Source organism: Macaca fascicularis, chromosome 13 (genome assembly GCF_037993035.2).
Source record: "Macaca fascicularis isolate 582-1 chromosome 13, T2T-MFA8v1.1".
Taxonomy (NCBI): Eukaryota; Metazoa; Chordata; class Mammalia; order Primates; family Cercopithecidae; genus Macaca; species Macaca fascicularis.
Genome location: NC_088387.1, coordinates 95,161,247 through 95,175,000, shown reverse-complemented (window position 1 = coordinate 95,175,000; position 13,754 = coordinate 95,161,247). Strand labels below are relative to the sequence as shown.

Below are 13,754 nucleotides of genomic sequence, written 5' to 3'. Positions count from 1 at the left end.
TGAAGGACATGTATTCTATTTCTCTGTTACTTCCCCCTACCAATAGAAAATATGCACAGTCAGTACCAAGTAATTCCTGGTTGACTGACTTGAAATTTAATAGGGGAAACAGGACAGTAAATACAACATGAGAGCGCACACACACTGTAAACATCCTGGGGGTTTGGGGAGCTACTGTGGTAGATAAACACAAGAGTAATTAACCGAATAATGTTCCGTTAAGAAATAATTTGAAAAATAGGTAGCCAATAGTTTGACAGAAACATTCCCAAAGTGAGAAATGACAGCCAGCAGCAGGAACAGAGCTGGTGGGTGGAGAGGACAAAAAACATGTATATCTAGGTGGGTATGCAAAAGGCCAAGCCCATCACCAAGGAGATTAGGTGAAGAGAGAATTAGCTGAAATGTCTTGAGAACAAGGATTATGAGCTTAACTGAGACAATGGCAACAATTGTGTGTGTCTACGAATGGGAATAAACCTAAGACTGTGTAAGACACTGTCTATGAACTGTACATATTGGACAGGAAACGGGAGGTGAGATGACCAGAGCCAGTACCAGTATCTGGAAAGGAGAGATAAGTATTAGAAAGAGAAGTGGCAGGATTCAGTAGAAGACAGAGGAATTAAGAGGGCTTTAAGGCTACTTTTTCCACTGTAAACAAAAGCTTCAGGAAGTGTCTCCTAACACGTGTACTTATGCCCTTGGCACCTAGTCCTATGCCTGGCACTTAGCGATCAGCAAGTATTTGTTGAATGAATAAAAAGCAAGAAGTTGGGAACCAAATGAATGCTTGTCTCACCTTTCTACCCCTCAGAGGACATAAATCAGGTCTGTGATTGTCCCAGGGATTCACTGAGATCTGGAGTGCTACATGGAAGGACAGTTGCAAAGATGTTCAGGGAGGATGACACACAGGGTCTTGGCACAAGTCAAATAACTGCTGCTGTAAATGGCGAGACCTTAGAACACCCATTCTGACTAATTCAGGGGGAGGTCAGTCTCTCCTCAGACCTCTCAGACCTTTGCCCAGTACTATCCTACCACCCCCAAAATGGAACATCTGGCTGGTTACCATAAGATACCATTTCATAACCCCTGGAAGCAGAGCTGATCACGTCACTCTTGCACTCTTGCTTTTTCTTTCTCGCTTGCTTTTACCCTTTCCTGGGGTAGGGTGAAGGTTTGTCCCTTAATATGGTTTCAACATGCCTCCGCGTGTAGATGTTTCTCAAATTATCTAAACTACTTCCTCTATCAAGTTCATGATTTCTGCCTACTGTGCACTGTCAACTGGACATCATCCTGACATCCATTTTAATCACAGAATTACTTGGTTTTGGGCCCTAGACTATCTCTGTCATTGGTGGTAGCTAATGTTTTAGGTTATTTGACTATGGCCACAAGTCTCGAATTCTGATATCCTATTGGCAACCTGTGCCAACTCTCACTAGCCCCCTAACATCTGGTTGTTTCTGATTCTTTTTTTGAGACAGTCTCAGTCAGTCACCCAGGCTGGAGTGCAGTGGCGTGATCACAGCTCACTCCAACCTTTGTGTCCCTGGCTCAAGTGATCCTCCAGCCTCAGCCTCCCTAGTAGCTGGGCCTACAGGTGCACACCACCACACCTGGCTAATTTTTTTTTTTTTTTTTTTAAAGTAGAGACGGGGCTTCACCAAGTTGCCCAGGCTGGTCTCAAGCTCCCAGACTCAAGTGATCCAGCCGCCTCAGCCTCCCAAGGCGCGTGAGCCACTGTGCCTGACGTTTTTGACTCTTGACCACCGTCTTAACCTATAATTGGTACCCAGCATATCTCCTCATAGTAGCTTCCATCCTGAGATCTCTCCCTTTCTTCTTTATTCATACAAGTAGGTTTTTTTTCCATTCAGATTTTTTTTTTACCATTTTGTTTTGGAACCTTTTTTTTTTAGACACAGTCTCACTCTGTCTCCCAGGCTGGAGTGCAGTAGCCCATCTCAGCTCACTGCAATCTCTGCCTCCCAAGTTCAGGTGATTCTCCTGCCTCAGCCTCTGGAGTAGCTAGGATTACAGGTGCCCACCACCACGCCCGGCTAATTTTTTGTATTTTTAGTAGAAACGGGGTTTCTCCACATTGGTGAGGCAGGTCTTGAACTCCCGACGTCAGGTGATCCGCCTGCCTCGGCCTCCCAAAGTGCTGGGATTACAGGTGTGAGCCACCATGCCTGACCTGGCTTGGACCTTTCAAAAGTATTCTTGTCACTGCCTGCTAATTCCCAGTGTGGCTGGGAAGATGAAGTTACTGTCACTTCTTAAGTTACAGGATTTTCATATCCAACACGTTTATTAACGGTCAGTTGGCATGCTGGCACCTCTGGTGAATTCAGTTCTATGAAAAGTTAATAGCCCATTGGTTTGAGAGCATTTGGCACCTGGTGTTCCTCTGTGATGAGGAAGGACATGCCAAAGCTGCAAGCCTCCCCACCCCATCCATTTACCATCTGCCCCCCCGGGCCCCACCCTTCAGAACTTGTAGTAGTTTAAGTCTCTAGACATGAGTGGAGCAGAGACAGCTGCCCCAAAGGATATAACTGTATGCTTTAGACTCCTAGAGATGATTGATCCAGCTCATGGTGTATAGTGGGTGTCTGCTGTTCAAGTAAACAAAACATTGATAAAGGTCTCTGGTTTTTCAGGCAGTATTTTACAGGCACTGTGATATATAGTGTTAGAGGCAACAAAGTCCCTACTCCCAAGAAACTCAAGTTCCAGTTAGAAAAAATACTAGCTTATGTTTATTGAATCCTCTGTGCCTGTAAGTACTTTACACATGCTAACTTAATTAAACAGAAACCATAAACTACTAGCCACACAAACAAAGAATGAAGATAATGAGGAGAGAACAATTAATGCTGCCTGTAATGGTCAAGTAAGCTTCAGAGAGGTAACATTTGAGATGGTACATGAAAGACGGTCACGATTTCATTAGAAAAGGTAACAGTTCCAGAGGAACCACACCCAACTAATAGCCATAGGGTCTATAGCAGAGGGTATGAAGAATCAAATCAGCATCCTACTAAGGATGTGTACACTGGAACTATAGTGGGCAAGGCTTTGAATGTGTAGTAGTCAAAAGTTTAGACTTCATCCTTTAGAAGATCTTCAAGCCCAGTGCAATGGCTCACACCTGTAATCCCAGCACTTTGGGAACTGAGGGAGGAGGATCGCTTGAGCCCAAGAGTTCTAGACCAGCCTGGGCAACATGGTGAGACTCCATCTCCACAAAAAATTTAAAAATTAGCTGGGCTTGGTGGCATGCGCCTGTTGTCCCAGCTACTTGGGATGCAGGAGGTCAAGTCTGCAGTGAGCAATGTTCATGCTACTGCACTACAGCCTAGGTGACAGAGTGAGACCCTGTCTCCAAAAGAAAAGAGAAGTCAGGTGAATGCAGAGATAGAATTGTAGGATTTGATTATACAAATGCAAATCTAAGGAGGAGTAGGAAGATGAAACAAGTTTCTAGCAGTTGCGTTTTGCATGAAGACAGGGAGAATGAAAGAAAGGGAGAGAATGAGTTTTGTTTTGTCAAGGGGACTTTCTTGGGAAGAAATTTCCAGTGGACAATTAGAGCTGGATTTCAGGAGAAAAGGGCTAGAGACTGACTTGGGAGTTTAAGAGTAAGTAGAGCAAGAGAGGCTCAAGGACAGAATGATGGGGGAAGACTTGACACTTAAGGGGCAGGAAGAACAGCTGGAAGAGAAGCAATTAGTCGTAAGAGGGGAACCAAGGAAATCTGTGTTAGCCAAGCTCACTAACTTCTTTGCCAAAAGAATGAACTGGGCCAGGTGCGGTGGCTCATACCTGTAATCCCAATACTTTGGGAGGCCAAGGTGGGTTGATCTCTTGAGCCTAGGAGTTGAAGACCAGCCTGGGCAACATGGCAAAACCCCGTCTCTACTAAAAATACAAAAATTAGGCTGGGTGTGCTGGCTCACACCTGTAATCCCAGAACTGTAGGAGGCCAAGGTGGGCGGATCACAAGGTCAGGGGTTCGAGACCAGCCTGACCAACATGGTGAAACCCCATCTCTACTAAAAATACAAAAATTAGCCAGGCATGGTGGCACGCGCCTGTAATCCCAGCTACTCAGGAGGCTGAGGCAGGAGAATCACTTGAACCCGGGAGGTGGAGGTTGCAGTGAGCCAAGATCGCACCACTGCACTCCAGCCTGGGCGACACAGCAAGACTCCATCTCAAAAACAAAACTTTAAACAAAAATTAGCTGAGCATGGTAGTGTGCACCTATAGTGCCAGCTACTCAGGAGGCTAGGTAGGAGGATCACCTGAGCCTGGGAGGTTGAGGCTGCAGTGAGCCATGATCGTGCCATTGTGCACTTCTTCAGCCTGGGTGACAGAGTGGAAACCTTTTATCAAACAACAACAGCAACAACAAACTGGCAGGATGAAGGCTGGTGGAGAATGGATAACTGTAATAAACAGTAGATCTTTCTACCCATCTTATATTAATAGTTACTTCAGGAGAGGGATGCGGGTCTGATGACAAGCTTGAAAAACAGCATATTTTGACCAGGGAAGCCAGCAAGTCAGTGAAGGCTGCCTCATAATGCCCCACTTATTTGCCCTTTTATCTGCTTGTATCTCTTCCACTCAGAGCCCCGAAGCCAGGACAGGAGACGGCGGCAGCAGCCACTGACCCATCGCCCTGCAGGCAGCCTTGCTCCATCCCCAGCTCCTACTAGTTCTGGCCCAGCCTCCTCACACAAGCTGGGCTCCTGTCTACTGCCCGATTCACTCAACATACCAGGTCTGTACCCGCTGCCACTGAAATCTGGGTTTGCCAGCCTCCTCTGTGGCCAGCCCAGGTTCTTTAAGCCTAGTTGGGAGACCAGCGGCATCAGTTATCCTCTTGGTATCCTAAACCTCTAACACTGGTGCCTTTGTGTAGGAAGCTGGAATTGATTAGTCTTCGTGTAATAAAACAATAGTTAACATTTATTGAACATTTACTATGTGCCAGGCACTGCTCTACACATTTAATCTCATTTAATCCTCATTTTTACAGTTGAGGAACCTGAGGACTTTTTGTCTACCTGCAAAGTGCTACTTACGCAAATTCCCTGACTCCAGGAGCTGGGCAACATTAGACAAAACAGGAGAATGAAAAAAGCATGACAGGTCTTTCTCCTGTCAACACTGCTAAATGTTGTGTGCAGCCGTATCATTCACACAAAACTTAAGCCATCTCTTCTCCTTTAAATTACAGACCCAGCTATATAAAGAAATGGATGGGAATGATTTTAAGATTGTAGTCCAACATGTTCTACCTCACTCAAAGACCCCTACTCCCAACCTGTCTGCTCTCCTCAATGGGTAGCACTGAACCCACCAGTCCTGGGTAGAGCTGACTTGATCCTCAAATGCTAAACATATGATTGGGGTAGGCCCTGCGGCCTATAAATTGACACAGGATTTAAGCTTGGGTACATTCCGATTCTAGCCTGGAGTTGCTGCTCCACCCCTTGGACCAGACTAGAGCCTCAACCCGGGGTGAGTTTGCTGCCCAGGCAACATCTGGAGACATTTTTGGTTGTTACACTGAGGAGGGAGATGAGGAAACAGCATATATTGTTTAGAGACTAAGAATGCTACTAAACATCCTACAATGCACAAGACTACTCCCCAGAATTATTCCACCCAAAATGTCAACGTGCCAAGGTTGAGAAACCCTGATCCTTTGGAAGTTATCTCCTCTTCTCTGTGACCCCTACCCTGATCAGTTTCCTCTGTTCCCTAGGGAGCGGCTGCTCACTCTTGTCCTCCGGGGACAAACCAGAGGCCGTCATGGTAATCGGGAAAGGTCTGCTAGGGACTGGAGCTCGGATGCCCTGCATCAAGACTCGATTGCAGGTAATATTTTTGGGTCTTCAGCACAACTACTCTGGCAGAACCCAGCAAGGCACTGTTCCTCTGGGTAGCGGGAGGGAAAATGCTCAGCACTGCTTTACTGCCTCTACGCTTGGCCACATCAGAGAGCTTCTCTGGTGCCTGAGTGCCTGTCTGTCCAGTCCCCTTCCTGCCCTCCACCATCCCCATCAGCCAGGTCATTTGCTTGCTTTCAACCTGTCCCTGCCAGATGTACCCCAACTTCAGCCTGCTAGCTTTGGCTTTCCCTGCCCCTGCCCTTAGCTTCTCCTCTCTTTCTGCCCAGACCTGCCCGAGGAGAGTTTCCGCCAGGAGGGGTCCCGGATTCCCCAGGTAACACATTTGGTTGCTGCTGCTAGGAACAGCCCTGCCACCAACTCCGATTCAGTCCAGATCCCCATGCTAGGTAAAGTTGAGTACAGGCAGAAGCTGACTGGATGGGTGAAGTGTACACTGCTCTGGCAGGGGCTGAGGCATAGAGGGCTCTGAGAGAGGTCTACCAACCCTCACTATCTTTCTACACAGTGTTTCTCTACTCACCCAGACCTTAGTCATGGTATAGCCATGGCGGTTAAATGCTGGATCTGTTTGCCACCCCTAGTTATAAACTTGGAGTGCACAGTCATGGACTGAATCCAGGACTTCTCTGGCTATTATCGTGCCTCACCCTCTCAGCTAGAATTCAATGTCCCAGTACCTCTACTGATCCCTATACTACAACACTCTAATGCATGGAAACTCTAGAAGCAAACTAAAAGCAAAAAAACTCATGGAAGAATCTAGCCTCTTAGCACAAACCCTGTCCACACAGGCTAGGCCCAGGTTGGGCCGGGGCTCACCGCCGACTCGCAGAGGGATGAAAGGCTCTTCAGGCCCCACATCCCCTACCCCCCGGACCAGGGAGAGCAGTGAGCTGGAGCCGGGACCCTGCTCTGCTAAACCAGGGTGAGCACTTGGGTCCAGTCCCTCACCCCACCCCTCACTTCTGTCCCCTCATTCCCATTTCTGTCATTCAGAATAATTTTCTGCCTTCCCTACTCCTTTTGAGCACAAAGACTAAATGTACTTTCATTAAGAATCTAGTCCCTGATTTTTTTTTCCCCCACCATGGCCACAGTCTTCAATCCAAAGGAAAAGAAAACAACTTTTAGTTAGGGCCTAAGGCCTAGGAGCTGGCTGGTTCCAGCAAGAGACCACTGTGCAGTAACCAACTTGCCCATCCTTACCCATCTTCATCTTGCTTCACTTCTCTCACTTCCCAGCCCCTGGTTAGCAGAACAGAAGAGGAGCAGAGTTTTCATAGCCCTGATTCCTCTCTCTTCTCTGTTGCAGGCTGCCTCAGGCCAGGCCCCCACGGCCCCGCTCTGCCCCTGCCTTTTCTCCTATATCCTGTAGTCTGTCTGACTCCCCATCCTGGAATTGTTACAGCGGGGGTCCCTTGGGCCAACCTGAGGTTTGTTTTGTCCCTAAATCTCCCCCACTCACTATTTCTCCCCGGGTCTGATAATGCCTTTATGTTGAAGCCCAAGATATAGCCCCAAGATGGGGTAACACGTGGGAAATATGCTAGTTCCCCTCCAGGCCGCTGATTCCATGTGACAGCCGTTAAGTCCTTGGAATGCCAGCCACGCTGTCCAAAGCATTAAAGAGCAGCACCTTGAGACAGAACAAAACAGGGACCTGCCACCCCTTCCTTCCCTCCACAGCACAAGATTTTGGGACCACAAAAAAAAATCTATATTTTTATATTGGGGGGAGGGAGTAGAAAAGCAAGCCCCTATACTGGGCCCTATTCAGTGGCAGCTTCTTGTTCCATAGGATTAAGGAAGACTTTGAGGAAATAAAAGTTGTTTGGAAAAATCCAGGTGTAGTTGCTTTGTATGTTGTGATGGGTAGAAGGGATGAAGTGAAGTGTGAAGGCCCCTCATACCCTCCATCTTGCCTCAGACTATGTCCTGGAACCCTAGAAAAGAGGGGGAAAGACCTGAGGTAAGGAAAATGCTGCAGCTTTCCTCCGGGGATTCCTTCAGGAAGTAACGTCTATCCATATTCCCTTTATACTTGTGACCCACACTTCAGGCTGGCTCCAAAGCCCCCCCTTCCTTCTCTATAGCTTGGGTCAGCAGCCAACCCCTGGCCTCAGAACATGGAAACAGAATTCTACATCTGTCACCCCCTCACCAAAAACATTCTGCCCAAATGAGGTCTAAACAACCTGGGGAAAGTGGGAGCTATTTAAGAGCCCAAATCCTTATACTTGGATGGTACCCTCGGTACCTTCGTTCCTACCGGTGTCAGTGCCTCCTTACAACTATACTCCCAACTTGGGCATCTACCTATTGAGGACAAGATGGGGACTGTGAGGGTTAGGAAACCCACTCCCATTCTAGCAGGGAACAGTTTACAGGGAGGGGACAGCGCGCTCTCTACTCTGTGCAGATAAAGGGGACCAGTTCTGGACTGTATCACGCTTGGCCCGACACTTTGATTGGAAGTTTCGAACCCTGCTACCCCTGGCGCGGCCTCGCCACTCAGCTCTGGGGGCTGGGCGCTACAGCCCCGGGCCGTTACCTGGGGCGGAGAAAGCGCCACTTTCATTCCTGCTTCTTGGGATTGTTGACGGCCACGTAGTGATAGAGAACAACAAGCAAGAAGAGCGACACGCCCAGCATGTTGGCGAAGATGGCGAGCTGCACGTCGGTGATCATCCTGCGGAGGAGAGAGGGGCTGAGCCGCACGGGCTGGCGCACTCCTCGCCCTCGCAAGGACCCGTCCTTGCCCCACGGGCCGGCCACGGCCACGGCGGGACTAGCCCCCGGGACGGCGCCTGCGTGCCTCTCACCTGACCAGTCCGGCTCGGCTCCGACGCCGCCAGCGAACAAGCCCGAGGTAGGAGACCTGGACCGGAACTTCGTTGCGCCAACTCAGGCCCGAACCAGCCGCTTCCGGCGGGGGGCGCGGTCGGGACGGCCTCTCTAGCCCCACAGTCTCGTCGGCTCCGCGCGGCGCCCTACGGCCGCGACTGGGGCGGGGCCACGGGCGCGCCTGCGGTGGGAGGTCCAGCCGTAGGGGGTGGGGTGGGGCCGCGGACGCGCGCCTGGGTCGGGCAAGGCACAGCTGGTCGCAGCTGGCGTGGCTCGGGAAGCGGCTAGCGAAGCCGTGGTGGCCGCCTCCCCAGGGCGGAGGAGTGGGCTGGGGCGAGGGTGCAGCGGCGGGGCCGGCGGGATACTCCAACCCCCTTCCGGCCCCGGCCCTCGGTACTGCTGCCCACCCTTCGCTTCCCGGCCCGGCCCAACCAGGTGCTTCCTTTGGGCCCTGCCCTCAGTGACCTCTCCCTGGCTCGGGCGGCGGGGACAGGAGTGGGAGGCGTTGTAGAATGGGGACAGGGCTGGGGCTGCCGGGTGCTCCTTTCTCCGGCGCCAACCTTTGTGACCCACATGCAACCAAGTAGAACCATCCTGCCTTTTGTGATCTGACCAGGATCTTAGCCGGGCTCCCTGCCTCCACGCTACCCCTGGAGCTGGGCGTCGGAAATAGGGCGGACCCTCCCGGAATCAAAACCCAAACCGTGGGACTTCGGCCAAGTGGGAAATCACCCCCCGGATGTGAGGGAGGGAGAAGGGGAGAAATGGAGAAGGGGAGGAAGGGCTGGGACAAGCAAGGGTCCTGGGTTCAGAACAGATTAGGTCGCCGAAGAGAACGAAGAGCGGTGGCTGCGGGTACCCGAGGGTCTCTGGCGAGGGGAGAGGCACCCTGGAACTCTCCAAGCCTCTGCCCAGCCAGAACTTTCTCCCCCCTCACTCCATGCTTTCTCTCAACTTCACCATAAAAGGGAACGGCACCGAGCCAGGCCGGGGCCGGGGGCTGGGCTGTTGCTCTGGAGCTGTCAGGGGTAATGGAAGCCAGTTGCTTTGCGGTAGAGGGGGGCCAGGGCTCAGGGGAGGCCTCTGCTTCTCGGAGCCAAAGAAAACTCTACAGGAGATGCTATGAGCTTGGGACAGGGGACCAGTTTGCCGCCCGTGTGCACGGAGCTGGGGATGCACTATCCCAAAGTGGCTTCCCTGGTCTGGGACCATCAACAGTTTGTCCCCCAGGGCTTCAGCCCGGTGACTCCTAAACATAATCCCTGCCTTTAGTAGTCTGTAGTTCCCCTGGCCTCCCCCCACCTCACCACCACCTCACCACCAGCCCCCACTCAATATTTCCCAGAAGCTTCATATTTAGAAAGCCGAGTCCCCTCCACATAACACTGGTGAAACCCCAGACAGGTACTCCCTTATGCATCTCTCAGCAGTCTGTTTCCAGCTCCCCTCTGGGAGAGTAAGGGTCTAGGTCTTAAGGATTACACATCATTATGCTTCATGTCTCCTGGAAATTTGAAGCAGATCCAAGTCCAACCAAACACTTGGGTCTACTGTTGAATCAGAACTAGCCCTCCCTTTTAAAAATAAGCTCTACCTTTAGGCCGGCCCTGGAAGTTAAACTTTCTAGACAGAAAATGACATGAAAGAAAGCCTTGGAAGTGCTTAAAACCAATTGACCCAGGTGCATAGTATTCTAGACTATCAGAGCCGAAAGGGGCCTTCAGAATCATGAAGAAGGAAACTGGCCAGGCATGGTGGCTCATACCTGTAGTCCCAACATTTTGGGAAGCCAAGGTGGGTGGATCACCTGAGGTCAGGAGTTCGAGACCAGCCTGGCCAATATAGTGAAACCCCGTCCCTAGTAAAAATACAAAAATTAGCTGGTAGTGCACGCCTGTAATCCCAGCTACTCAGGAGGCTGAGACAGGAGACTTGCATGAACCCAGGAGGCAGAGGTTGCAGTGAGCCGAGATTGCACCATTGCACTCCAGCACTCTAGTCTGAGCAACAGAGACCGACCCTGTCTCAGGAAAAAAAAAAAAAAAAGGGAAGAAAACTGAGGCCCAGCAGGTAATTGATTTCACCAAGTTTCTACAAACTGGTGAAAGAGCAGTGTCACCTCTTCCTCCTACCTCCACTCCATGTTCCAGGTCAGACTGGACTCAGTAGGTTGTCCTAGGGTTAGGCACAAGAGGGAAAGGATTTATTTTAGGACCACCCAGAAATTCATTCACCTCACAGAACTTCCTGTGCCTAGGTCAGTGAGTCTTTATCAGCCTTGAATGGGTCATTTGGCCCAGTGCCTAGAAGAACTGAAACAAAAAACAGTCTATGAGACTGAACTAGACTTAACTAAGAACAGACATATCTCGAACCAAGCTTGGATAGAAAACTATTTGGGAAGTGAGACAGGCACAGCGTCATCCTGGGGGGATTTGGGAGGATGTGGAGGGAAATGACTGGGGGGCACTTGTGGAGCTCAATCTCTGTGATTAGTGTGACATTTTCAAGGAAAGGACTGGCCAGAATTAGGCTCAGGAGTGAGAAAGCAACAAGACCCGGGAGAAGGGGGACTGGGTTCAGGGAGGTGGGCTACTAAAGTATTAAACCTGGAGGAAGAGCTAAAAGGAAAAGTAAAGTGTATCTCTTTGGAGAAAAGTGGGCTTTTGCTCAAGACTCCCCACAAACTTGAATTCCCATGTGGATTGGCATGACCCAAGGTCCAAATCACCTTTTTTTTTTTTAATTTTTTTTTTTTATTTTTGATATGAGTCTCGCTCTGTCACCCAGGCTGGAGTGCAGTGATGCAATCTCAGCTCATTGCAACCTCTGCCTCCCAGGTTCAAGCGATTCTCCTGCCTCAGCCTCCTGGGTAGCTGGGATTACAGGAGTGTGCCACCACGCCCAGGTAATTTTTGTATTTTTGGTAGAAACGGGGTTTCACCATGCTGGCCAGGCTGGTCTCCAGCTCCTGACCTCAAGTGATCCTCCTGCTTTGGCTTCCCAAAGTGCTGGGATTACAGGCGTGAGCCACAGCACCAGGCCCCAAATCGTATTATTCCCCCCTTTTCCCTCTCAATATTCAATCCTCTGACAGAGAGGCTAGACATAAAATGCTTCTTATTGCTGGTGCCCACGGTTGTCCTGACCCTGGTCATGAACTCATTGCTCAGTCACTGAAGCTGAATGAATGAGTTAATTGCCTCGTAGGGCCAATTGGCACTAGATCCTTGGAAATTACCCAATTTGGAGAGGTTGTAAAATAGATCATGTCCTAGTGCCACCAGGAACTTAGCTTTTTGGGGGGTCAAGAACTCTTACCAATTGCTTTGGAAATTTATGGCTGCCTGCCAATACCACCACCAGAATGTCACTGCCACCATCACCACTACCACTGCACTCTAACTTTAGTCTCCACTGCAGCCTGTTTGCCCACTCAAGCCAGCAAGGGGAAGCGTCCTCCCTGGTGAACTCAGAGCCACTGATACCTTTGTGATTTCACAAACATTCATGACAGTTCCTAGGTCTTGTCTCCTAATTACATAAAAGCAAATGAAATGCAACCTACTGCAACTATATTTCAAAGCCAATATTTTTTACTTGATACACTTAAATTATACACAGATTTTTGAACTTCAGAGTGTAGAAGAGGGAATGGGTAACAACTGGGCAGTGACAAGATGGCTGGGGTGACTTTTCAGGTTGCGAGAGGCCTCCTAAGGGCAAGGAGAGGGAGAAGAGCAGAGAAAGAAAACCCAGAGCAGCAGCTGGGGCAATCTGGAGGGGAAGTGGGTTGGCTTCCTGCCAGGGCCAGAGCCAGAGCCTGGAGACCAGGGACAAATCTGCAGCCTTCCACTGACAACTTCTTTGAAATCGGGATCTCCTGTGAACATTTCCTTCAAATCTCCCTGTGTGCTGATACCCAGGGCTCTAAGGGGCAACTACAAATTTCCGTTTCTGTTTGTTCCAGCATTTTCACCACCACCCCCACTGTTTTGTCCTGAGTCAGTCTCACTCTGTTGCACAGGCTGGAGCGCAGTGGCGCGATCTTGGCTCACTGCAGCCTCCGCCTCCAGGGCTCAAGAGATTCTCGTGCCTCAGCCTCCTAAGTAGCTGGGATTACAGGCACACACCACCACACCGGCTAATTGTTGTATTTTTAGTAGAGACAGGCTTTCACCATGTTGGCCAGGATGGTCTCGAACTCCTGACCTTATGGGATCTGCCCACCTCGGCCTCCCAAAGTGCTGGGATTACAGGCATGAGCCATCGTGCCTGGCCTAATTTTTGTATTTTTAGTAGAGATGGGGTTCACCATGTTGACCAGGCTGGTCTCAAACTCCTGACCTCAAGTGATCTTCCCACCTCAGCCACCCAGTGTGCTAGGATTACAGGCTTGAGGCACCACACCCAGCCTGACCCTGTCTTTTCACAAACATTTCTCTTAGCCATCAAGGTCACATTCTGGGTCATAGGATGTCGGAGGTAAGATGGTTCAGAGTTGCGTTGATGATTTGATGGCATTCATTCTCATGGCTTCCACCTATTACCCTGCATATGTTGGAAGAATCAATGGTCCACCATTGCTAACCATCCTGGACACTGGTTTCCACTAGGATGTGTTACTCTTATCTTAAATTCAGTATGTTCAAACTACGATCACTTTTCTTTCCTCCAAACCTGCTCTCTTCCCGACTTCCCCATCTGGAATCTTCTCTTGTGTCTCCCTTCATCTGGTTCCTCATTACTCAGGCAGTCACCACGCAGTTACAACGTTCCCTGCCTTTTCATGGTCACTGTCACCACCAGAGCCCAAGACTGCATCACTTTGCAATGTAGAATTTGGAAGGAACTTCAGATGACACATAGACTCCCAGTGGTGTCATGGGATTTGCTGGGTCATAGATAGTGACAGGAGGAGCTGTGGCTACACTGCCTGTGCTCTGACACTGTATTCAATATTATCAC

General features: G+C 49.9%; 2 protein-coding genes across 8 annotated transcripts in view; one reads left to right on the top strand and one right to left on the bottom strand.

The window, feature by feature from the left end:
• AGBL5 (AGBL carboxypeptidase 5) overlaps positions 1-7,782 on the top strand; it is an 18,286-nt gene extending 10,504 nt beyond the window's left edge. For 3 of the 7 annotated variants that reach the window (XR_012422557.1, XR_283479.4, XR_012422556.1), the window contains 5 exons: positions 4,652-4,804; positions 5,795-5,907; positions 6,209-6,255; positions 6,734-6,867; positions 7,255-7,782. Coding sequence is in view for 3 of the 7 variants with exons in the window: in XM_005576327.4 (XP_005576384.3) it covers positions 4,652-4,804; positions 5,795-5,907; positions 6,734-6,867; positions 7,255-7,426 (572 nt within the window). In the remaining 4 variants the exon portion in view is untranslated. Of the gene's footprint in view, positions 1-4,651; positions 4,805-5,794; positions 6,256-6,733; positions 6,998-7,254 lie in introns of those variants that run through there. The other 4 variants (XM_005576327.4, XM_005576329.5, XM_045369605.3 and 1 more) reach the window with 3 other exon arrangements.
• Positions 7,636-8,833, bottom strand: OST4 (oligosaccharyltransferase complex subunit 4, non-catalytic). Its single transcript, XM_005576331.4, has 3 exons — positions 8,765-8,833; positions 8,494-8,631; positions 7,636-7,885 (listed from the first exon to the last, which is right to left on the bottom strand). The coding sequence occupies exon 2, from the start codon at positions 8,628-8,630 to the stop codon at positions 8,517-8,519; it is 114 nt and encodes a 37-aa protein (XP_005576388.1). The 5' UTR covers position 8,631; positions 8,765-8,833; the 3' UTR covers positions 7,636-7,885; positions 8,494-8,516.
• Between the last annotated feature and the right edge of the window lie 4,921 nt (positions 8,834-13,754).